This window comes from Mycteria americana, chromosome 9 (assembly GCF_035582795.1).
Source record: "Mycteria americana isolate JAX WOST 10 ecotype Jacksonville Zoo and Gardens chromosome 9, USCA_MyAme_1.0, whole genome shotgun sequence".
In the NCBI taxonomy this organism is placed as follows: domain Eukaryota; kingdom Metazoa; phylum Chordata; class Aves; order Ciconiiformes; family Ciconiidae; genus Mycteria; species Mycteria americana.
This window is the reverse complement of record NC_134373.1, coordinates 23,758,836-23,783,706: the sequence shown is the minus strand read 5'-3', so window position 1 is coordinate 23,783,706 and position 24,871 is coordinate 23,758,836. Positions and strand designations below refer to the sequence as shown.

Here is a 24,871-nt window from a genome sequence, read left to right as displayed (position 1 = left end):
CAATTCAGAAAACAAAACATACCCCAAAAATACTGAAAGAAAAGTGAGCATTTTAAAATCTTGTACAGGCTGCTCTACTCCAAAACACATTCTTCAGATGCAGGAGTAGAGAGACACTAAAGAACTGAAGCTCTTACTCAAAACCAGCATTTTTTTTCCTTTCAGTTTTATAGAGAGAAAGCGCTCCTCTGGGATGACATTTAAAACTCTTAAATGCTTGGCATTGTGACATTTAAGAAAATACCATTTCCTCAAGACTTGCTTCTTGGCACAAAAATAAGACATTCTGCATCACCCCAATGCATGGGTAAGGATGCTGGTAATTCTTTATTTTTAAGGTGTCACATCACAGAGTATTTTACAATTGATTCAACTTACTTTCTTGAAGGAACTGGAACATGGAGTTAGTGCCCTCCAAAACACAGCCCTGTAATCAAATCCCTAAATGTTGCAATGAAAAAGCTGCACTTCGGTTTAGTTAGATCATTTTTCTCTCCCAGCTAGACTGGAGAGTTTCTACCTTCCCCTCTACCATCTCTTTATTACTACAATCTCTAACATAAGGAGTACCTGCTACAGTCCAAAATAAAGTCTCCTTAACTATGGAAAGTAACTAAAGCACATGAAAGAAGATTTGATATTGAAGTGCATGACAGAACACATTTCAAATAGCCTCCTCTCTAGCCACCCAGCAGGGGAAAAAAATTTAAACTAAATAAAAACCAGAAAAGCCATCGCCCAGTACTATTGCACAGACAGTGCTTTGTGAGCCTTCCCACAAGCTACCTAAAAGAATGCAGATAGTGAAATCAAAATGAGAGACTGAAACACAACGATGATGTGCTTGGCCAAGGCACTATCGCCTACTCAAAGAGGAACCCTAGAACACCTGTCTATTGAGCTGCAGAAGCAAATGGAAAATTGTTTACAGTCAACACAAAACTTTCTCACTAGAAAAGGAAACATTTCAGGATGAAGACAGTATTTTCCATGAAAAGGAGAGCAGCTATGGAAAACTGATCTGTTTTCACAACCTGCCCCGTACAGGGGAATTGCAGTGGAAGTATGGGACTCCAACACCAAGGTACCTGGTGGCAGGGATGACATGGCATCATCCAAATCTAGGAATACCTCAGCTGCCTTCAATAATCTTAGACAAGGTGAAAAATGTCCAAGAATGTCTTTGAATTCAATAGCTCGGGACAAAAAGGATGCATACCAGAAGCACACAGTTCTGAAATACACTGCGATTTATAGTGCTGTAATAATCATACTTCAGATATTTGAAATAGAGCCCAGGCCACTGCAAAACTTTGGAGGTGGGCAGAAAGGCTGAGCATCCCAGGTGGTAAGGCAACAGCAGTGGGCTGTGCGCGTGGGTGCCCCACAGCAGGCAGATGGGGTGCACTGGCTGGCGCCCGGGGGAAGCAGCACGGATGGAGGAACCATCTCACCTGCCCACTCGTCCCGAGTCAACACCACCTGGTCAGCATTTGCCATTCAGTGCAGTGAGGACATGACCATGCTTAATGTTCAACAACATAGTTCCACGCTAAAGAGCATATAGGTTTGTGAAAACAGGAATACAGAGACCGTGGGTTTATGTTTTCTTTTGGGTGGGATTTTTATTTTTTTTTCTTTTTTAACCTTCACATGCAGATACCTCCACACAGCAATGAAGGCACACTCTGGTGATGTAATTAATGTCTGTCTTGATTAAAAGCAGAACGCTGTGCTCAGCTCACTAAGATTCATGCAATCATATCTAATTCAGGGGTATTCAGACAGCTGTTAGATATTAAAGAAAATGTTCACTAATTGATGAATGAATTATTAATCCCCATCATACTGGAATTTATACAGACATACACACTCACTCACAGTACTTCTCCTTTCTATGTCCATTCATTTAACTTGGGAGCAGAAAAAGCTGACAAATTTCCATGGGTAAAACATACAACAGAATAATAAATAGCAAACAGTCCAAAACTAAATCATCATTTGAAAAATATTTGTTCACACTACTCATCCAGTACTTAAGAATATACTTAATGCAAGTCAAGATCAGTATGTTAAACCTTTCAAACAAAACCAGATCCAACAGTATCATAAAAATAAATCCATTACTATTCAGTATTATAAATTTAAAAAAAAAAAAAAAAAAAAGAGGATATCTCAAGTTGTTCCTTTCTTTGGCTAGTAATGTTGAATTGCCATCCTCATCACCTAGGAAATAATTTTATTTTGAAAATGAAAAATTCACCTTTTTCTAAAATTATGGCCAAAGCAGCTGGAGCAATCAGCAGACTGTGGTGAATGCAGGTCTTCAGACCTGCACGCCAGCAATTTTGAGAATTTCAGAATCTTAGGAAAAGCAACTTCACTAATGATTTGATATTGAAATCTTCCAAGAAATCCTTCAGACTGAAGCACTATTTGACAAAAAGCGTGTCGTGCAAATAAATAAACCTGGAGAAACAATGACACTATTGTTCTGGCATGGTTTGTCAAATGTGTCTTCTTCAATAGTTACCACACTACTTAAACACCAGCCACACTATAAAATACAGAAAACACTTCTACTGTTTATGTAGTAGTGTTGTGTAAAGCCATTTTTATACCTCCTTTTCTGTAGCAGTCAGTCATTTACAGCCTCGACCCAGATTTAACTCTGACCTTACTCTGAGCTGGAAGCATCTTACAACTGATACATTCAGTGCAAAAGGTTATAAATATCTTTGAAATGTTACAAAGCAAGAAAAAAATTTGAAAAATGTTTGTGGCTGCCTTCATAGGATAAAGGAGCAGAAAAGGGCAGAAAACAGTTTTAGCTTTTGTAGTTCATCTTTAAAATACAGCTGTTAAACATAATACAGTCGGAGATGCACAGGCAAGTTTATTTTACACAAATGCATGAGTCCAGATTCCCTAGATACATACACAGAAAGGGAGTTTAACAATAGCTTTTAGCCATATATAAATATCCATGGTGTGTGTATGGGGGGGTGTTTGGCTTTTTTGGTGGTGGTGTGTGGTTTTTTTTTTTTTTAAATTGACAGTACTGGAGTTACCACGTACCAGTGCAGTCTCTTCTGAGAATTAAGGACTCCAAGGAGTTTTCTATGTATTTTAGAATGCAGGAAGGCCCCCAAAACGTCCTCTTTCTCAAGCCACACTTTGCACTAGCAGCTGGAACCTCCCTTGAGGTTGCAGAAGTACTACCTTTGGTAACTAGTACAGTGCCAAAGTTCAAGAATAAATAGAAACTTTGACTGACATGAAATTAAAACCAGATTTTTTATAGCATTTGTCTTCTAGTAGATTTTCCTGATATAATTCCCTATCAAGACCAAACACAATACAGTACTGAAATGTAGTGCTGTAAAAGGAAGTAAGATTGTCCGACTAGAGTATCAGTTCAATACTACGTCCTAGAAGTGGGCTTCTAAACTAATTTTTTGCTGAGTGAAGTCTTTCCTCTGTTCTGCATTTTTTACATGTCTGCAAACATCCCCTTTCTCCCTATATTTAATTTGTCTTAATGTGTTTTTATACCACAAAATTACATCTGTACACTACAAAAAGGAACAGAGACCAGAAGTTAAAATTGTAGTTGTAATCTGAAACCACAGATTACACCTTTTAAACTGTATAATAGAAAAAGAGGTTTTTCTACTACACTAGAGGAACACTGATGATGTGGAAGGAGTTCAGAGCGTTTCATTTCCAGCAACTTAAAATACTAAGCACAAAGTCACTTCAACACAGTTCATTGGTCCATAACTGGAAGTTTAGAAGAATGGTTTTGGTTTGCTTTTTAAGTAGTCCTGTCCTAGAGTTCACAATAAATCTAGCCAAACTGATTGTATTGAAGGAAAATACTGGCAGCGTACTCTGATTTTATTTCTGAAGACTGAGTCCTATTGTCCAGATATAATAGCGCTGTGTAACCGCTTTCTGTCCCTGATGTCAGAGATTTCACTCAGGTGCGTTGGGAACAACAAAGATTTTAATTGCAATGAAAATAACCCAAGTCTTGCTAGAGATAAGCAGGAAATACCAGTAAAAGAGGAATAACTTCCAAAGAAAAGCAAGGAAGAGCGAGGAAGAATTTGCAGTGAGAATCTTAATGGTCAGTGTCTTCCAATCACTCTTACAGATGGAGATCAAGCAGTGTGAGGCAAATGTACTATGACAAAATGTACTTTATAGCTATGTTTTCAAAAAAAGAGAAACAGAAACAACAAACCCCCAAAAGACAAATTCATACAAGCCCTCTCATCATTTTGCTTCCAAGCCTTTCTATTACAATTGTACTTCTATGTGAAAATGAAAACCAAACACTGTATTTACTGCCATACCATTGTATAGCATTAGTCTTACCTAAACCTGTGTGGGTAAGTTGTTCAAACAGAGTCCAGCTGTGGTCATCAATATAGTGGTTCTTCAATATCAAGAGCTGACATACATCCCTGGCTGTTATATCACTTGGTACTTCCAAAGCTCTGCTAGTATCATCTTCACTATACACTTTAATTACCTGCAATAAATAACACAGCTAAAATATCCATAAGTTTAATCTTTGATTCAGTTAGTCCAAATATGTTCCTCTCTCAGCTTCATGACTGAGACAAGAACCTATACACACAGGATGCAATACTAAAGGCAGCCATTGTCTGTAGTGCAATGGTGTAACTGAGAACAAAACAGCTGAGCAAAGCATATCCCACTTCTAAATTTGGCTGCTGGACATCCCTTGCCACAGGACACTGGACAGATTGGAGCATTCACTTTAAAAAAAAAATGGTAATGGAGAGGTAAATAAACCCAGTGCAACTATACATTCTTTTACAAGCTAAAGAAGAAATCATAGAGGATAAACAGTAAAACTCAAGACCTCTATGACTGCAAAACTGTAGAAAGATTTGATAAAGTTAGAGTTAGTTCAGAGAACAGCAATCAGATTTGAGATGCTCACAATTCTATAGACAATAAAAACAGGAGATGCTACAGAGCTACTTCAAATTTTGACAAGCAGGAACTGGAGTTCGATGAGTAAAAAAAAGGCATATATACATACATATAGAATCAAAAACATTTTACATGGAAAAGAATTACTATCATATGAGGACCAGGAAAGTAAATAAAATGTTCTAGAAGATGTACATGTAAAAAACTTATCACAAAGTAGACAATTTTTAGCATGTTTTATCTCAGTACTTTTTCCAAGTTTCTTTATTCTATTAAGTATGTTTGGGGGGTGGGGGAAGGAGGCAATATAAACTCTCATGACTTATCCTTGTCATTTTTGCTTTTAAATTTCAGCTTAAAATTTTACTTTTCAACATTGATACACATTTTAGAGTCCAGAAGAATGGCTGACCATTAAGTTCTTGAAGAGGCAAAGCTAAACCTGCTTACGCTTAGTTTCAAATGAAGAGGCTAAGGAAGTCTTATTGCATACCGACTGTTTGAAAGAAGGCATGACCGCTTAGGTATTTTTTTCTGTATTTTCTTCTGAAGGAGAATGAATCAAATGAATCAGATGAATCAGTGAATTGGATGGAATTGATGCAAATCACTAGTGCCCTGTCTTCGTAAGCTCTGCACAGCAACTAATCCCATTAAAGTCAACACAGAAGGTTTTTTTGTATAAGAGTAGAAAATAATTTCATATTTCTCACAGCAGTCAAGAAACTCAATACTCTGTTAGATTTCCTCTATTTCTCATTTTTTAAAAGTAGACAAAACACAAAAAGTGAAAAATATTGAGGCTCTTGATACAAGGATCAACTCTTATCTGTGGTACTGTATGTTGGAATAGTAACATAGTTCCCAAAATAACACAGATGTTTGACATTTTATTATAAACACAAACAGGCAGGTAAACATGAGCAGTAGGTACAGAAGATTTAATGCAACATTAAACATGCCATTAAAGTCTTCCAGGTACTCAGAAACACACTAAGTGATCAAGTCTGGAATGCATCTTTTTTACTCTTTGTATTTTCAAACAAGCATTTTCACCCAACGTCATGAGACTGGGAAGTGAATGCATTAATTCGTCTTTAAGAATGGGATTTATTCCCCAATATTTAGATTTTCCAATAGTGTGAAGTAACACTGAGCAACATTATTTCCTCTCTACCAAAACAGTAAGAGCCTGAATGTCCATTCCCAGCGCAGTGCCTGCTGTGTACTGTGCCCATGGAAACACTAAGCAGCTCACTTGCTAGTGGCAGTCTGGCCACAACAGCAAGGAACTCAGCACAGGTTAAACTACCCTGCCTACCCTGTCTGTGCCAAAGCGCAGACATCCTCAAGACAAAGGGCGTCCAAGACGTTTTCAATTTATCTCAAAAATCCTCCTCTCGGTTTATTCAATTTATCTATATCCATCACAATACACAACACACCTCACCTAAACTTTATGCACAAAACCTAAATACCATTGTAAACCCTTCATTAAACATCAAGACAAAAGTTCTTACTTTAAAGACAAACAAGCATGTTATTGTCAGTCAGTCCTTAATTGCTACCTTACTAAACACATGCTCATTTCAAGCATCTAATGAGCAATCAGCAATGTACCGTTGCCCTAACTTGTTACAGCAGCTCCTTCACTGGTTTGTGCTGAAGTACATTGAAAAGTAAGCAAGGAGCTGCAACTGTATCTCCTGCCACCTGCTTCTCTCCCACTAATGGCAAAAATCCAAAAATAAATTAAAAAAAAAAAATCAGGTCAGCTCACCCGTGCTTTCCAAACACCAGAACAAGGAAAAAGGACTCCATTTGAAAACCACATAGAGATTAAAGCACACTGATGGCCTTACTCCTCTCCAAAAAACTGCTTTTCTCTGTGGAACTACATATACAGCAGTTCTGTTACAAACTTTGGCCCAGCATATTAAATCAGCATGAAGTCCGTGACGATTTGCTTTAATATTTCAGCTAATAAATGATGACAGCTCAAGAGTTCCACACGAGGTTCAGCCACCTTGCCATGATACCAGTCTCCAGGATATGGCAAACATTAAAATCATGCTTCTAAAGTGGTGAAAATCTCTCTCTACTCATGAAGCAATCACCTCAAAGCAGAGTCTTCCAGGGAAAACAGGCAGACCTTGGAGAAAGTCAATCCAAAGTTTCACAGGCCTAAGCTACAGCCCAGTACTTACAATTAATACAAAAAGCAAAAAGACCACACTGATATTGAATTCAATGACCAATACTGCCAAAGCAGCCGTGGTTGATGGCTATGGTTGGTTTTATAAGATGTCTATGCTTTGGCAGCATTCCCACTGCTAAGCAAGTGAGACCAGTAGCAATGCAGTCCGATTGCAGTACGGTCTTGTTCCACACACACAACTTACTTAAACTCCTACTCCAGTCACGCAGAAATGATGTTTTGCAGTTCAGGATAAACCGGCATTAATTATTTAAATTCCTGCAGTATTGCAAGGATTCAAAGATGAAATTAAGAGAGGTGTCTGGCAGGGTGTGCTGTGAATGGGATGGAGGGCTGTACAAGTGAGTAGATAAAAGAGCATCCCATCACCTTGAAACATGTCCTACTCTGGGCAGCACTGAAGGTCAGGGACGGCTTCATTAGCCTCTCCAGTAAGTCTATGTCAGGCTGAATCTAAAAGATTTTACAGGCTGAAGTGCCAGAAAGGAGACAGTGTAGAAGGCAAAAGGAAGGGAGAGAATTAAAGCGACTTTCCTAGTATTGGACTAGATGATCGTTGTAGGTCCCTTCCAGCTGAAATATTCTATTCTATTTCTCAATATTCTCACAGTAAAGCCAGGGGGAGAATCCACGCCAGCGCCCTGACTAGGGATCCTGCCAGCACATACTAGCAACTACAGTCTTCTCCAGGTACTCATCAAGTTAGGCGGTGTACTTGTTTTACAACAAGAGCACGTACAGCCCATGCTGAGGCCCTTGATAGACGATTTTTACAGAAATTCTCTTTAAAAGGGTTAAGAGTCGCAGTGCAGATGACTACACTCTTATTGCTAAAGAAATAGAAAAAGACTTTTTAAAATGCTGAAGAAAGCAACACAAGTCATGACAATGAGCTGCCTATGGCCATTCAACTCAGGGACTGGGAAGCCTTGGAGGTGGCTTTGGACTACAGGAGCACAGCTAAAACAAAACAAAACAACACAACAAAAAAACAATGGAAGAAAACCCCAGAGTTTATATTCTCTGTAAGTACTCTCACTCGGCTTTCTCAGTATAGGGAAATAAATCCTGCGCAAGACTAGGACAACGAATCACCCCAGCTCACAGCTATGATGCGCTACCTTATAAAACACAAATGCTGTGCCCTTTTTCTCCTCCTTGCAAGGGATTCAAATACAGCAGGAGACAACAGACAGGCAGTCAACCTAATGGACCCTTCTGAACTTCTGTTACAGTTTTAGTTTAATGAATTGAATGTGATGGCATAAATCTCATCAGTTGGAGTGACCTTTGAGGGGGTTTTTAATTAGAAAAAGTTGCTCAGTCTGCGCTTTCTGCTGTGTTTGAAGCAAAGTCTCTTGTAGGATTTGCTGGGAATGTATTTGTTCCAAGGGGATTGGATCACATGAAAAAGGATAAATTCAAAATTCCATTTTTCCTTGGAAATGTGTTGCAATAAATACTTCTCTTCCCAGAAGCAGAGGATGCTCCGAGAATTAAAGGGTGGCAGGATTATGCTAAAGATGCAGTTATGCTGACCTCCTATAGAGGTGAGGAAGCTTGAGTGACCACTTCTTTATTTTTATTAGCAGTTATCATCATGCATTAGGCTGGCCAGTCATCCCCACTCTCTTCAATTTTTTCCCCTGAAAATTTGTCTGAGAAGTAGCACACAAGAAAAGAGCTGCTAATCGAGAGCAAACTGTCATTACAGTTTTCATTATCATACACTCTCAAGCTTTGTTCTAAAGCAAGCTATTTAACTTCCCTTGACTATACCTATTAGTAGACAGAAAAAGTTGTCTCAGTAGTGCTCAAATCTTCTTCTTTCCTGCCTAGTTTATAAACACATGGAGATTTTAGTTCTTCCCAAGGTCAGAAAAAGAAAGATCTCAATAGCTTCCATTTAAGCCACTGGAAGTAAGACATTAGCAGCTCCAAGATCTTCTTATAAGGAGGAAAGCACCAAGCTGAGCGTGACAAGCATTAATCATTTTCATTGCCTATTGGAGCAGGCAAGGAGGTACAGCTTTCCTACACATCCTCTTCCCATTTTTCAATATATTAAAAATCAGCAAAGATCACAGAATTATGTGAAATGCATCTTCATCCCTCAAAAAAATTATTTTGATAAGAAATATTGCTTCAAAATAAAATAGGTTATTGCTTGTATTTCGCTAATCATCTGAACTCAGAATGTAAAATCAATGTTGACAAATATAACCTAGTATTTAACACAGAAAACGAAAAAGGAAACCCTACCTTTTATACTAAAAAATAGTCAGAAGGAGCAAAAAAATCAGAAACTGTTTAAAAGAATAAGTAAAAGAGCACGTAAGGTAATCAGTGTGGGAGGAGGGAGGAGCAAGAGAAGGCTGGACTTAACTCCCCCGAGTCTTCTTCCACACTAAACCGTCATCTCCACTACAATAATTAAATAATGTGTTTCATAGACTTTTAAGAGAGGGTGTCCAAGTCTGATTCTTCAGAATCTTCAAGCCATCTGTTTTGGAAGTTCCAATCTGCAGAAACAGCACAAACATATGGAAAGACCATACCCTGCATTGAGGAGTTTCAAATTTCAAACTAAGTCCTGACGTGTGAAAAAAGACAGGTAGATCCAACAGAAAAAGAACCACTTAGCACATGGAGTCCATATTTAGATGCCTACATCAAAATGACCTGACATTTACATGATTCTTAACGCTCCTGTATAGCCATTAAGACAGCGGATGGTCAGCACCTTTAAAAAAAAAAATCAGGCCACCCTTATTTATAAAGATACAAGCACCCAACTTTAGCTTATCATTTCTACAATTATATTTCCCCCATGAATCAAACATTGCACATTTTGTACTTACATTACAATTTCAGTCACATTTATGTTAAATGCACAGTTATTGTATGCAAAACCAGGCCTTAAAAAGTCTTACACTCCAGGGTGCCGTACTTCCCCTGAGATCCTGCTTGATACTGTGCTAACCTCTGTCTTTAGTGTTAACTAACAGGCTAGTTGCCTGAAGCATTTGTTCTCCAACTTCCAACCTTGCCCCCTGCTAGGCAAAATTTTTTGCTTTTTGATATTGGCAGAGGGTAGGGGAATTTGGAGTGTATTTGAACTACAATGGAAGCACTTGGAAATTTCTAGCATTTTGAACTATTTTATGACTCCTAGCAATAGTCTGTGTTGGTTTTAGACAGAATCAGCAAAATTCTGCATTCATAAAAATATTTAAGGGCAGGTTAATTCACAACTAGTTTAAAAAAAAAAAGCGTGTTAGTAAAGTTTACTGTCTTCATTTCCAAGTGTGAATGCTGGACTTTCCCTTTAAATATCCAGTCTACAGTTAAAAGGCCAGCTTCCAGTATTTCCTCCAAAGGGAAGATATCCAGGCCAAAAGGATTCTCACAGTTTGCAGAAATCTACATGTCATTAAAAAAAAAAAAAAAAAAGTGCACACAATGATAAACTGTAGCTGTTCATAGCAACTATTTTCTCAATCGCCACACAGCAGCTTTCAAAAATTTGTCCTGTACATGTTCTTGCAAGGAAAGAACACAGAGAACTGAAGCACAGGCACCGAACAATAGAGGATTCACTAATATTTTAGGCACCCAAATCCAAAATGGTGGTCATTAAGCCTGTGAACCTCTCTTCTGAAGGAGGGTTCACAAGGCACCACATGATTTCTGCAGACTTGTCAACGTGTATAATTGGGCAGGTAAGAACTGTTGCCTAGTATTAGGGACAACTACCTCGAAAGCCTGTCCATGGGAAAAGAGGGCAAGTCTGAGTTCCAGGTCCAATCCAATCCAAAACCCAAATTTATGTAAAATACAGGTCCCAGTGAATCCTATCTTCTTATTTGGAACACAGCATAGCTTTAAGAAGCAGAAGGAACACTGCTCCCATGCAGAAAAATATGCAGGATATACATACAGTAGCTTAGGTGACACAAGCATTAGACTTAAAATCTCTGTCATGCACAGACTCCCTTTATTCCTATCAACTTCAGGAAGGGAAATTTAAAGATCCTGTTGCCAGCAACATTTTCTGTTCTATGGCTCCAATGTTCTAGAATCAAGGTATTCTAGATACCATTCTTCTCAATGTACAAACCAGAAAATGTATTAAAAACAATCAAAATAGGCAGATTGGACACTTTAGAAGTGACATGAAATGAAACAAAACTGCCATCTTCTTCAATAGGACCATCAAGGCTATTACGGAAAAGTTAAGCACTTTGTACAGCTTGTGAAGCCATATATTGAAGACTTGGGAGATCAATTTAAAGAAACTGAAGGTAAGCCAAGTCACTGATTACAAGGACAGCAAGCATCAAAGAACGAAGTAGTTGCCTGAAGAAGGAGGAGCTGTTCTTCAAAGTGACCAAAAGTGAACTTTGCATACACTTACCTATTATTGATAGATTGAGGTATGGTCCCATAAGCACTAAAAGATATAAAAACACTAATAATCAATTATGTCTGCCTTGAAACAAAACCAAAGTGCCAAGAAAGGAAGAGCAAAGTCTAGGAAAATTGCCTACCTTTTCCTACCACAACCTAGAAAAATCTCATAGTTTCCAAAATCTAACCATTTTTAAAATGACATTTCAAGGAGCAAAAATAATGTCAATTTCCAGCCTTTATTCAAATATAAGACCACTGACAAGAACGATTTCTCTAGCAATTAATGAATTTGTTGCCTCAAAACACTATGAATTTTTTTAGACCCAAATATTCTGTTAGCAGGTATTCAAAAAATGTTTAGTTTCGTGATAACAGTGTGCGCACATTATCAACTAAAACAATTTCTATTCATTTTCTGTAGTAGTCTTCTGATAGTTTACTATAGCACTATGGCAACTGTCTATATTATACAGCCTGTACAGTCACTCCCCTCCCCCAGACTCTTAGTATGGCCCTACCTAATCCAGCACAAGATTGACCATTCATGAATGGAAAAATCACACAAAAAAAGGAACTAAATAGCAATGTGAAGAAGTAACAAAAAATATCTGAGATTACCTACAGGCAAAAAAGGTCCAATTCTTACTTTTGAAATGTGTATTTGCCATCTGACTTTGGGCAAGTCAGTATTAGTCCCTCAGTTTCCTTTTTGTAAAATGGGGCAGGGTAACTGAAATCTGTTTCTGTACAGCAAGGTAACAGATTGAACTCATTAAGATTTGTAAAGTACTTAGACTTGCTCGTATGACTACTGCTTTAGATGTGTAAATATGTTATATTACAAAAAGGGAGGTTAAACTATGCAGATCTCCAAATTATAATAAGCTATGTGCAAAAATATACCAGCAAAGTTCTTTCAAATGAAGGTTATGACAATCACATTATGATGTTCCAAAAAATGGCAGAATGAGGACAATGCTGACATGCAATCATCTCAAAGACAACGTCAGTAAAACTGAAGAGAAACAAGGTTTGCAAGACAACAGGAAAGTTAAAACATAAATATTATTTAATCCTGGATTTGATACATTCACTTTTTCAATATTGGTCAACAGAAGCAAAATACAGTTATAAATAGTAATAAAATAGTTACAGAAGATTCCATTTCTCTGTATAAAACTGAACAAAAGGCAAAGTCTAGAGAAAGCAACTTCCACACTTCAGACAATGAACTCATAGCACAACTACTTTTAGAGCAGAAAGTGAGATTATTGTTAACTATACGATAACTGTATGATACTTTGCTCAAAAAGTTACTATAATTGGAGAATTAAATAACAACAGCTACATTGTGAAGTTCAACATACTGTAAGAATTGCAGTAATAACTAAAATGTAGATTAAACATAGAAAGTGAAAGATTTATCACCATCAACAGCCATTACCACAACAAAGGACCAAATCAGGAGTAAGAAATGCAAAGGGATCTATAGAAGTTAAAACCACAATAAAGTCCTTAAAAAGAATGCACATTATTTATAAGGAAAGGTGGGGGTGGATGGCACAATTTATTTAAATAGAGAGTCTCAAATTATTCTGCCTTACCAGAGATCTTTTTCAGACTATGGAGGTTCCAAACAAAAGCAGCTAAAGAGGCATTTCAAGTACAACTGGTAAGATGTGTATGAATAACTAGAAAGCTGTGAGGAAATTTAAACATAATTAGCAAAAGTTTCAAATAATACAATTGCATGGAATGGCAGAAATGAAAGAAAATTAGCAGGTTTGCTAGTTGATTAAGCAGTCAAAGGATCACTTATACAAGATAAACACACTGCAGAGCAGCTAAATTATTTATTTGCATTAATTATTGACAAGAGATATGGAAGAATGTGTTCTTAGATCTACTCTTTACAGGTGAAATAAAATTGCCAGTTTAAAAAGAGGAGACACTGGAAATGAAAAGGCAAAAAACAAATAGTTAAAAGAAGGTTATACAGTCTAAAATTTAAAGAAACTTAAATGGCAAACCTCAATCTATCCTAACATCAATAGAAATGGAGGTTTAGGCTCCATCTATTACTTCATCTGATGTGCATAGGGTATAAACTTCTGTTCAGTCCTGAGAAAGAGGAAAAGCCCAAGGGCTATTGCAGCAGATTAATTTTGGGGTGTTGCACTGTGAATTTGTGAGCCGCCATTGCCAGGTAGATAGGTAATAATTCACTAACATTACCTGAATCTATCTTCCTAGAAGAAAACCCACTCTTAAATTTATGAAAACTTTTCCCCAGCTTGTTCACAGCAGTTACTAGAATGGTTTAAAGTAATCACCATACTTCTGAAAAATCTCAGTGGGGTAATGCAGTTCACATTGATTGGTACCAATAACTTTTCCCAAGTCCTTTAAAAGAAGAGCTATTATGAAGATTAAACACTCATGGAGTAAGAGACTGCAAAATAAAGATAAACTTGTTATGAATGGTTCACTTTTAGAACAGCTGGCTATAGTCAAGTAATTTCAGACTCTTACTCATACTAACCTCTAAATCAGAGTGGAGAACCCATGCCTTACAAGCCATGATAAAAATAAGCCTTAGTTACTTTTAATTACATTATTGAGTAATGCTAAGTGTGTACATTAACATCTGACACAAAAGTATCTGAAAAACCTCTTGGCCCTGGGAAAAGTAAAAGGTTCCCTACGCCTGCCTTCCATGTACCGCTTACTTACAGACAGCTAATCAAATGTAGGTCACTTCCCAACCTCAGTGCACAGTACGCATGGCTCCCCAGTTAATCTAAACCCAGTACATAGACATGTAGTTCTCAATTAGGAAGACAAGAGAGTTTTACATCTTCCTATCCACTAAAAATAAATAAATAAATAATGACAACAATCCAGTGAAACTTGGGTAAAATTCTTTAACCACGGGAAAGTAATTGTAAAACTCCGTGGAGAACATAACATAATCCAAGTTCCAAACAAGTACATTTGTACGCAAGCTGTTCTCCCTTCCAGCCATGCAACACCACCTCTTAGTGTCAGAATCACCACACTCTTTCATGTAGTTCAGTATGTCCAACCAACACAGCTCACAGTAAAAAGCTTAAGTTATTTAGGCTAAATGTACATGTTTTATGAACCATTATCTTCACTCGGAGCTACCTTAATATTTCTCATGAAATCCATAGAAAATTGCTAAAATAACTAGGAAGGTACAAAACCCATCTTAGCAGTGGCTAAGAGTTTTGTATTTTACCCCGAAACCAAGACCTTTATGACAAAAGTTCAAAAGCCTTATTGTTTGATTTAAAGAGATCAATATTCAGACTGGTTAAGGAGAATATACTTCCACACGAACTTTTCTGCGTGAAAAATTAATTTACTGGAGGTGAAAAGCTTATTAGCTCTATTAGTAAACTTATGTTATTTAGTATCTTCAGTCCTTTGCTGCCACACTGCCTGCTAAGTCTTAACTTTACATAGCTTTTATATATTTAATAGTAATACACAGTTTTACATTTTACTATATACAATAGCAATACTTAGAATATACTTACCATATACTGATGGAAAAATATCCAGTTAGACTAACTGGACTTAAAAAGAAGGATGGTATGGAAAATCATACTAGAGGATTCAAAGAATCTGACTTGAAGGAGGAACTTCAGTATTTAATTTAAAAAAAAAAAAAGTTTGTGAAACAGAAAATGAACAGGAAATGAAAAAAGTTCCAAGTGCACCAGTGTTCTTTATCCCCCAAACTAGAAATATGGTAGCAATTATCCACATACTACTCTACTTTCCAAAGAAGTCACGTATGAAGATCGGGGGAGAAAGAAATTTCAGTATAAAGCCACTAGAAGACACTTCTGTTTTTTGTTTTCTGTGTACAACAAAGTTAAGGGCAGAATGTTATCAGCCTCATGTTTGAATAGCTTGTCCCTATTTATGTCAAAGCACTAACATTATTTAAATGAGGCTTTCTGTATTTAATAGTGCAGTTTGTCCAACATATCCTTCGCTTGTCAGAGATAAATAGAATGCTATGTTCCAGCACAAGAGAAAGCAAATCTGTTACTGCCATGTTCTGGCTGCACTCTATGTTTCTGAAGAGATACCAGCTATAAAAAGAAGTACCTATTGTTTCTACCAGGTTTTTCATACTATGTTGCTGGTTTCTCAGTAGACCAGATCTCTTGCTGAAGCTGAGATAGACCAAGTCTCTGAATAACACCATTAAGAGACCAGTTAGTTTCCCATTTCCTTTGCAGCAGTCCCAAAATAAATTTTTTAAATTAAAAAAAAAGAAAATATTTTTTCTTAAAATGTTCTTTCACTTTTACAATTTTATAAAGAAGTTCTGGCTTGAAATACAACACAGCTTCAAAGCGAAGAATGCCTTTGTCATCACCTTTATCACCTATGTATGCCCATGGAAGTCACTAGAAGAGAAAAGAATGTAGACTCTGTAAAACTAAGCAAAGTTTAGATTTTTAGCTAAAGAAGATACACTTTGGAAATTTTCTCGGAATTTCTGGCATGTCCAGAGCAAACATGACAAAGACTATGTAATTTAACCCACTATAATAAATAGTTGTTTTAGAATGCTGAAGCACTTTGCCATTTGGTATAAGACCAAAAAACCTGCTTTGCTGGGTCAGACTACATCATCCTTCCAGCCCACCACTGTCTCTGAATATCTGTTTCTAGTCCCTGGTGGTATATAACAGCAAGGTTCAACTGCTGTAGAATAGTTATTCTGACAGAACATTTTATCCCTCAGCACTTTTCAACTTGTATTTCATTTTATTCACATAGCATTGTTCCTTCCGGCCAAAGCACAAAATCCAAATAAAGAGTAAATCCTGCAATAAAGCTAGTAAGTCTACTCAAACCATGTAGAACCTTCAACTATGCACTGTCACGTTATCACAGATTTGTCAACAAATTTTGCCGACAAATGCAAACCACTACAGGAACAGAAAAAAAGACTAGGAGCACCTGAGCATGGAACTCAGGCCCTGTAATTGTCGGCAAAAATGTAACAGTAATCTAATGGAGGAGACACTCACTAAAACAAGTGAACAAAGTGGAAAAAAAAGATAATGTCAAGTGGATAATGTAGTAATAAGGAGAGACTAATAATTTCAGAAATTCAGTGTACTTTGACAATATTTACCTCTAATCATTTGTTCTAAAACAAAAATGAGGTATGTAGACTGAACAGCCTTCAGTCATACAGGAAAACTGAGAAGCCAGTTCTCATCTCTACACATGCTGTGATACCCTGCATTCAGAGGTCTTCTGGGTTGTCTAGTGCTGCTTCTCTTCCCCACACAGAAGCCATGTTCATATCATCATAAAAGTATGTATTTTATTTGTGTTATGATTATCCTGAAATCTTGTCAAACAGGATACCCAAAAAGATGGTGACAGACGCCAATCCAACAAGTTACAATCAATAGGACCAAAGGAAAAATTACAATATTGAGGGCTTGCATACGCAGCTGGTAGATAATCTGATGAGCTAGTTAAGTCTGGCTGTCAAGCTAGTACAAGACAAGCAGAGGGCTCCAATTGCTATTCAGTCTAGATACCATGTAATTGCTAACCTCTTGGAGAAGGGAATTAACCGGTTCAGAAAAACAGTCTAAGTGGTCTAAGAAAAAAGCACGATGTTATGTTAGGGCAAAGGTCAGAGGTGGAAATGATACAATATGCAACAAGAGTGATGACAAAAGACTGTGAAGAAATCAGTGTACACTGAGGAATAGTGAAAAAAAGAGGATTCTAGTAGGAAATAAAGGAAAAGCATTAAGGTTGTGTCCTGGTTTCGGCTGGGATAGAGTTAATTTTCTTCCTAGTAACTGATATAGAGCTGTGTTTTGGATTTAGTATGAGAATAATGTTGATAACACACTGATTTTTCAGTTGTTGCTGAGCAGTGCTTACACTGGTCAAGGACTTTTCAGGTTCCCATGCTCTGCCAGGTGCACACGAAGCTGGGAGGGGGCACAGCCAGGACAGCTGACCCAACTGCCCAAAGGGCTATTTCATACCATATGGCCTCATGCTCAGTATAGAAACTGGGGGAGTTGGCCGGGGGGCAGCGATCGCTGCTCGGGGACTGGCTGGGCATCAGTTGGCAGGTGGTGAGCGGTTGCATCCCTTGGTTTTTTTGGTTTTCCCTGGGTTTTGTTCCTCTCTCTCTCTCTCTCGTTATTTTCCTTTTCATTACAATTTATTACTATTTTATTTCAATTATTAAACTGTTCTTATCTCAGCCCACGAGTTTTCTTACTTGTGCTCTTCTGATTCTCTCCCCCATCCCCCTGGGAGGGGGGAGGGTGAGCAAGTGGCTGCATGGTGCTTAGTTGCCGACTGGGGTTAAACCACGACAGGGTGTCAACTGAACACTTCCGTCCAGGTCTCAGTCCTCCGTAAGAATTTTAGCGGTGCCAAGCAGAAAAGGTATCAGCAAAGACACAAACAGCAGGAAGTTGTAACCTCAGTGATGTGCAAGGCATGGGAAAGAAAGGGACCAAAGATGTCTCTCCAAGTTAACTTTTTTTATGCCCAAGCATGTGTATTGGTAGAGATATAGGTCAGCAGTCCAAGACAGCCATTAGGATCTGCCAGAGAGAGGAGATGAAATATGTTATGAGAAATATGATGAAATATGAGAAATATGATGAGAGCCTATCAACTCTGGCTCAAGAAACGGGATATGTATTCTTGGAAGGTGTGACTTGGGAAGTTTTGACTCACCTTGCTTTGTACTGTTCCCTATGCACCCATTATGCTCTGTACTGTGCCAGAATAAATCTGTTCTCATGTAACTACTTTAAACTATGAAAAACAGGTTGCCTTGAAATAATGTAATTGTAAATAAAGGGTTGAAAGCAACTGAATAAGGACAACTTCAAAAAAGAAACTTTAGGAAGTCATTACCAAGTGTAAGAGACTAAGAGGGACTGGAACCAGGGTAAAATTTCCAGTGTTACAACAGAATTATATTGGTTCAGAAGTTTTGATCTTACAGTCATAACTTTTTTTTTAGGTCCTTAAGGCAGCTGGTGTTTTGTTGGGTTGGTCCTGCCTCTGTTCCTGACCCACAGGCAGAAAAACAAGGAGTGGGGGAGCATGGGGCATGTCCAGTACCCATAGCAACAGCATGAAAATGAGGAAGAAAGCAAGCTTAAATATGAATAATTCCTTGGTGCAAGGTGATGAATTTTCTTTGTATACATTAGTATATCTTCAATTTATCAAAAGTAAATAAAATCTTCTAATTTTTCAGGTACTTGCTTATGTATCATAGCATGTTGAAAGTAACACAGAAGACATACAAGTAAGGGAAATTTGATTTTTCACATAGGACTGACGCCAACACTTTGTGTGCAGTGTGTTGAGTTTCTCCCATCATACACAGCAATGCAGCATAATCAGTACGGGGTTTGCCACCAGTAGAAATAACTATTCAGCAATAGCTCTTGATATACTTCAAGGCTAGATAACACAGTCTGAAGGTCAAGTTCTGGCTTCTTGAAGCCTAATTTATTCAAGAGGAGACTAAAGTACTAGAGCTAGAAAATGGCCAAGCACTTTCTTCAACTGATGAAAAAGCTGGTTTTTTTTTCCAAAGGATTTCTGCCAACAGAAAAGATTATGAGCAGAGTAGGGCAATAAACACTGCCAATTTCCTTGGTTACTGTATGAAGAATGTTAGATGTTCAAAGAAGACAAGAAGAAACTGAAAAACATATCAAAGATTTGTTCAAGAACTGAAGACAGAGAGGAGACAGAGTGCAACGTTAATTGTGCCACTAAACCTTGTCAAACTATACAAGGGACAAGTAATGACCAAGTGTATTAAACCATTGAGATTTTAAAAGATTTTTTAAAAAGCTCTGTGCACTTATTACTCACTGTCTCATACACACACACATCCCTATCTACCTTTCATGGTAACTATGGAGCATAGTGCTATACATTTTAAATTCCAAGATCGCTGACGATATTGTGTACAAAATATTCTGTAAAATTTTATTGCTTGTAGAGACTGGAATGTCACAGGATAGAAAAAACCTTCCTGTCCACCCCAGTAGCTGAACCATAGGGCTTGCTAAAGTTAGTTCCATTTTGATTTTTTATACATGTGGCATCATTTTTATACACAATAAAAATGGTAGGAAGCTTTACTGATTTCATGTTATTCAAAGCAGAAAATATGACTGGCCAACTGGCATATGACTGCTATACCAGAATCCATTTTTAGGTGCCTGCTTGAGTATAAAGTACATATTCAAAGCAAAAATTGGTCCCAGAATCCTTCTCAAGTATAGTATCAGATCTAGACTTGTTTGGCCAACATCATCAGGGAGGGGAAAAGTCCTGCAATACCTTCCCCTGAGAAGGTCAGGTCAGTAGCTCTCTCCTAAATACTCCCTGGACCTAACCAGATCTCTTCCACAATGACAGAAAATGCTAGTCTGCCACCCTCCTTCTTCCTTATCATCCACAAACTGAATCTCTAGCATCACGTCAGCCTCTGTCATGAGTAGGTAATTTAGTATCGGTATGACAGATGACTGAATTCTAGGCAGTTCATGAATGTTTTCATAGCTAACATGAAAGTTGTATGCTCCCTCAAGTATCTGAGGGAGATACTTATAAAACCAGTTTCACAAGTTTTTATGTATTATCTCCCCAAACAAAATGCAGCTATCTTAGCACTTAAATACATAAAGGTGGCAAGACCTTTCCTTGAGTCTACATACTAGCTTGGCCTTCTAGCAATTTTAAACATAAACTTCTTCCAAAAAACACACTACCAGTCTCCTGAATTGAGTTTGGGTCTCTGCCCATTCCCATATATATTCTTCCTTCTCAGCCTTCCTCAACTCTTGTTCTGGCTCAAAACCTTTACTATTTGTATCAAACTCTGCAGATCCAGCAGCAGCATATCCTGATGCTTTATCCTAATAATTCATCTCTAAGATCTAATTCTATACTGAATTTCCAGTCAGGCCCATCTTACTGCTTTAGCTGTGGTTATCCCCATTATCTTCTCTCGGACCCCTCAGTAAGTCATGAAACAAAACATTCCATTAAGAATAAGACCTTACAGTGACGCAAATAATTCACCTCAACCACCACAGATTTTCTGACCACTGTTCCTAAAGTATTTAAAGCGCACTCAAGTCCATCCCCCACTTAAACCTCTCATTTGTCTTCAAATCTTTGTGGGATGCTACCCTTTCTTTCACTTTATTATTGTATTTATTATTATATTATTTATTATTGTATTTCTTTTCTTTTTATTACTGTGCAAAACACAAAGAGGGCACGGAGTTGTTTATGCATCTGTAAATGACTGTTTTTCAAACTGTCCTTATGAAGAGATGTTTCACACATGAATGCTTTGTCTGCCTCCAGTTATTTTATAAAAGGTATCCATTTAATGACACCATTATCATGTCACTTAAAGTGCCTTATGTAAAATTCCTGGATTAGCACATTGGCCTTTCATCTCAGGGAACCAAAATGCAAAACTGAAAAATTACTTTCACGCTCTTAGCCTTGCAGACAGACATTACTAATTCTCAGTACAATTTGGCTTAAGTGACCATTTTTCCTTGGGGGAGGGGCGAGTGTTGATTAAAGCAGCATGTGATTTCAGGCCAGAAAAATAGATGGAATAAAGATGCAAGAGAATCTTGAAATTTCCATGCTTATACCAGTCCTAGATTTGAGCAATCTAAACCACATCCTCATTTTCTAATCAATATTTCTTCCATTTAAAAGATACTATGCAGTCTCTTCAAGAATCACTGGAAATTATTCAGCTGCAATACATACTGCCTATGTACACAGGGCTTTTTAACATTCTGTGACCTGGTATGCTGTGAAGTTCCCAGCTGCTGTGGAAAAAACCCACAACTCTCACTGTTTATACACCTTGCATCCAACATCAGGTGCATAAGTACTCTTTTACTTATCACATAACAAGTCTAGTAGACTTGTGGGTGTTTATCTTGAATAAATGATTGGTCTTTAACTGACTGTAAAACAACGTTTTGAATGCATTATGACCTTTTAAATCTAATTTCTTAAAAACATTTTCAGAGGAGTACAAAGTTATTCATACAAAAGATAAAGAAGACATTTACTCTAACTGTGTTGGATTAATTATATGTCTAGTCTATATACATACTATAAATCTGATTTTAATAGTATTCAATATGCATAATTCCCCATGCTTATTAAGCAAGTCATTTTTCTGCCTGTGCTAAAAGACCCCTTGGAATCTAAACGAGGCTCTGTAGCTTTAGTTAAAAATATGTTACTTAAGAATAAAACACGTCAACTGTGGTAAGTACTTCATATCAGATTTTAAAACAGAAAGAAGTATGAAATAACTTTGGACAAAGCACATTAGATATTTGGAATGAAAATGAGAAAAACCCATGTATTCAAGAAGCTGGCAGAACAGCCAGATTAGCACATTGATAATGCAAAATTTTACCTTTTGTGAGGGAGAAAAATAAAAGAAAAAAAAAGACTTGCAATTTTTGCAGTACCATAATTAAACTATACTTCTTACACAATTACCCATTGCATGAATTTAAGAAATAATCATTAGGGATGATTGATAGCCTAAAATAATAATTTATGAGCTAATGCTTAAGTTTCTCTTGACTATGCAGTGCTAACATAACATTTTTACATTTCCAGGTCCTTCCTACATTACAAAAAATAGAAGTTGCACTACTTTCAGTCAAAGGTGATGTCTAAGGTTCTAATGTCCATGCGAAACAAAAACAAATTTACAAATGCACATGCATGCGCAAATGTTACCCCTTACAAGCAAGGCTCTTTTTTGCCTGCCTTCCTACCTTCCCTCCCTGCAGTATTCCAGTTCGAGAAATTAGGGTATTGCTATAGAAATAACAAAAGCACCTTCTGAATAGGGAGAAGAGGTACTTTCAGGAGGAATTATACATGCATAAATACAAACATCACAAGCATAAACAGGACTATTAAATTTGGCATACAGTGAGCCCTCAGTGAGGGCACATGCCTTTGAGAATTTTTGCAATTGTGTGTAACCCAATACCTACCTACCTAAGGCAACATCCTGTGCTGCTTCTTTTTCCTACTTCTATTATTTTTATTTTGGGCTTACAAAGTGCACAGATAAAGAGAAGTAAAGCCGGTAACTGTTAACAGCTAATTCAATAGTAGTGTGAAAATATTTGTGTTTTAAAATAGGAGAGAATGCACAGAAAATGATCTTACTCACCATGCATTTGTCAAAAGAGAAAAAAAACCCTTAAGTTTCCTTGGAGAATGATGCTCACCTCTCAACAGCAAAAAAAGAAAAGCAAACCATTAAAATATACAGTAGTTAAACCTGAGTTTCCTAGCTTTCTGAATGCTAGACTGAGCAAAGTTACACATCTCTCCCCTCCCACATAGCACCAAGTACTGCTGCGTGCATACCAGAGGAGTCCAACACAACTACACGCTGCAAGAACAAAGACCTTCATCTTCTAATATACAGATAACCAAAGAAGAGCCAAAAATAAAATAACTATGAGAACTGAAGATTTGAGACCAGGTGGGGTGTTGGGGGGAGGGAGAGAGGAAGGGGAGGGAACCATAGGATTCAGAGCATTAGAGCTGAGAAGTTAAATTGAAAACACAGTTTTGCAAAGAGTATTTTTGTGGAGATAGACCAAATTGTTAGGATGAAACTGTGTAAGAGCACATCTTGCACACATCTAAATCTGAAAGGGAAGTTACTATACCAGAAAAGTAGTATATGATCATGTTATTAAGACAGTAGCATAATCTAATCTGTACCAATCAATCACACTAAAATTGTATGTTCACAAGCTTCCCCTCCAACTCAAACAATGAAGTAATCTGAAAGAATACCATACATCCCAAATCAGTAAAGCCTATGTGTTCATACACTACTTTAGACCCACTGGACTTATGCCGTAAGAAGTATATGCTGTGTCCTGTGTAAATTGCTCATGAGAACCATTTAATACTGTAGCAATATTTCACTGAAATTTCATTTTCACATTGCTGGTATATTATAAGCCTCTGAGTAACAGAAGAGTCTATTAACAGTTATTCAGGCACATTATGCAGCAATGAATTTTTGAAAAATATCTACACATTTACAAAATAAATCTAACTAATGAATTACAGTTTGTTTAAACTAACTTCTTAGAAGTTAATATATCTGGCTTAGCAGAGAGTCATATTTCCTTACTTCACTTCAGTGTGTATTTTCAACTTCATAGATACCCCCAATGCATAGAGTTACACTAGGCAATCCTAGTGCACATCGGCGTTAATGATTTTGCATTGCTTCCACTTTTTAGCGAGATAACAAAAAAAGGCAAGCTACAGTGGCTACGGAGAAACACTATACAGTGTTACCCTGATTCCCAAAATACATGATGGACCACCCCTATTAAGGTGTTAGCCAGAGAGGGTGAGGAAAAAGTATGTTGTGTTTAAGGCTGATCCAAAGCCTGTGGAAGCAGACTCCAATAATCCTCCATTAGGAACAGTACCATAGCCTTCTACAGAGCCATATTTTAATATTCTGAAATGTAATTATGACACTTTATATTTAAAAACTACATTAATCTGTAAGCAAAGCCAATTTCTTGCAGAAGGTACAGAATTATAGTAACAGAGAAAAAAGCACAGTAACAAATATTCAATTATGTACACATATATATTTATGTAGATTATGTAAACATATATTTCACATAAAGAAATAAAAAATCTGCATTTGTCAGAAAAGAAAAATTCTTATTACACCAGAGAAATAAAAAAAAAATTGAGTGAAAAATTAAATATAGCCCTGTTTATTTTAAACATTTATTTACACTAAGCAAATGTATTACCAACCCATACTAAAGTCAGAATTACAAGGCTGATTTAAATGCCATACCCATTTCTGCAGAGTTATTGGCATAACTGCAGGCAATGTTACTCTTCTTGAAGACAAACTCATGTCTGCTTTTCACATAACTCACCAACCTTCATCCAGGTGATAACATGAAGCAGAATAAAGTAGTTAGCCTAACTTCTCATAACCCAAATACTGCAGAGTCAGTGCAAAGAAAAGACTAAGGATCTACTAAATGTCACTCTGTTTATGGGAATCCAGTCCTACTCAAAGCCAATTACAGAAGACACCGGGGTAGGACTAACTAGAAAACAACCAACCAA

General features: G+C 37.2%; 1 protein-coding gene across 1 annotated transcript in view; it reads right to left on the bottom strand.

Annotated features, from left to right (window-relative positions):
- The window catches only part of GRB14 (growth factor receptor bound protein 14), a 47,538-nt gene extending 22,885 nt beyond the window's left edge, over positions 1-24,653 (bottom strand). The window contains exons 1-2 of the mRNA XM_075511739.1: positions 24,591-24,653; positions 4,384-4,540 (exon numbers count right to left, since the gene is read on the bottom strand). Of these exons, the coding sequence (XP_075367854.1) occupies positions 4,384-4,540; positions 24,591-24,653 (220 nt within the window). The remainder of the gene's footprint in view (positions 1-4,383; positions 4,541-24,590) is intronic.
- Between the last annotated feature and the right edge of the window lie 218 nt (positions 24,654-24,871).